The 1,030-nt window shown below is 40.8% G+C and overlaps 1 protein-coding gene across 1 annotated transcript; it reads right to left on the bottom strand.

Annotated features, from left to right (window-relative positions):
• Nucleotides 1–248: 248 nt before the first annotated feature.
• Nucleotides 249–1,024, bottom strand: LOC113473168 (DNA-directed RNA polymerase III subunit RPC5-like). Its single transcript, XM_026832901.1, has 2 exons — nt 907–1,024; nt 249–356 (listed from the first exon to the last, which is right to left on the bottom strand). The coding sequence occupies exons 1-2, from the start codon at nt 1,018–1,020 to the stop codon at nt 249–251; spliced, it is 222 nt and encodes a 73-aa protein (XP_026688702.1). The 5' UTR covers nt 1,021–1,024.
• Between the last annotated feature and the right edge of the window lie 6 nt (nt 1,025–1,030).

Raw genomic sequence — 1,030 nt, 5'->3', positions numbered from 1 at the left:
TCTTCCTTCTCTCTTCGATTTCGGGAAGATAAGACCTTCAAGTTCTCTCAATTAAAAAAAAAAAAAGAAAAAAAAATACACGTTACTTCCAGATGTTTTGTCTTTGATAAGTATAAGTAGTGCTTCATTTAGACTGTCAGCTTAGAACAAGTTGTTCCATTATACCAACAGTTTAATAGAGCACCTCTTCATTGATATAATTTTGTTTGACCTGACATGGTTGGTTCTTCTCTCATTTTCCAGGAATCCTACGAGCGTGCTAAGGCCATTCTCAAGGCTAGCTCTTGCGGTGGAATACGAATCTTCTCTGTGACCTGAGATTTCTGAACAAACATGCTTTGAGTGAACAGGAACACCTGAAATATAGAGGGCACGGTTAGCCCAGTGGTAACGCGCTTGCTTGCCATGCAGAAGGTCCCGGGTTCGAATCCCACCCTCGACAAAAATGTATACTCGTTACTCAAATACGAAACCCTAGATATAGACGATATCAAGTCCATACTCAATAATAACGAAGTGCCTCAGAAATCCTAGACACTGCCCCATCCAACCCCTGTGACCTGTGTGTGTTTGGGTGAAAAATTTCCTCGGTTGAAAAAGGAAAGCTGGACCAAGAATGTGTGCGTTTTTACTTTCCTTGTATCCTATAGGAAGGAAAGTAATGTAATCGGGTGAAATTTTCGATGGCCAGTTTTTAGTATAAATGGGAAGTATTGTGTCTCTTCTCGCCCATCTGATGAGAGGCATACTACGGGATGGGCATGCTACGACACAGACCACAGGAGTCTAATGTAGCAGTTGTTTTATTGCTACAAAAAAGGTAGTAAAACACTCTTTTTCCGCAAAAGTTAAAAAAGGACTCTGTTTTACCACAAATAAATAACGATTTGATTGAATTATTCTTACCATATAGTCGCGAGTTCTGCACATGACCTCAGCAGGGACACCACAAGTTCCACTGGCAGATTCCTTAGGATACAGAACGTCAGATTTGACTATCCAGTTGCCATGTACTAGCATAGCATGCTGT

Source organism: Diaphorina citri, unplaced genomic scaffold, assembly GCF_000475195.1.
Source record: "Diaphorina citri unplaced genomic scaffold, Diaci psyllid genome assembly version 1.1 scaffold17538, whole genome shotgun sequence".
Classification (NCBI taxonomy): Eukaryota; Metazoa; Arthropoda; class Insecta; order Hemiptera; family Psyllidae; genus Diaphorina; species Diaphorina citri.
This window is presented reverse-complemented; position numbering and strand designations above follow the sequence as displayed.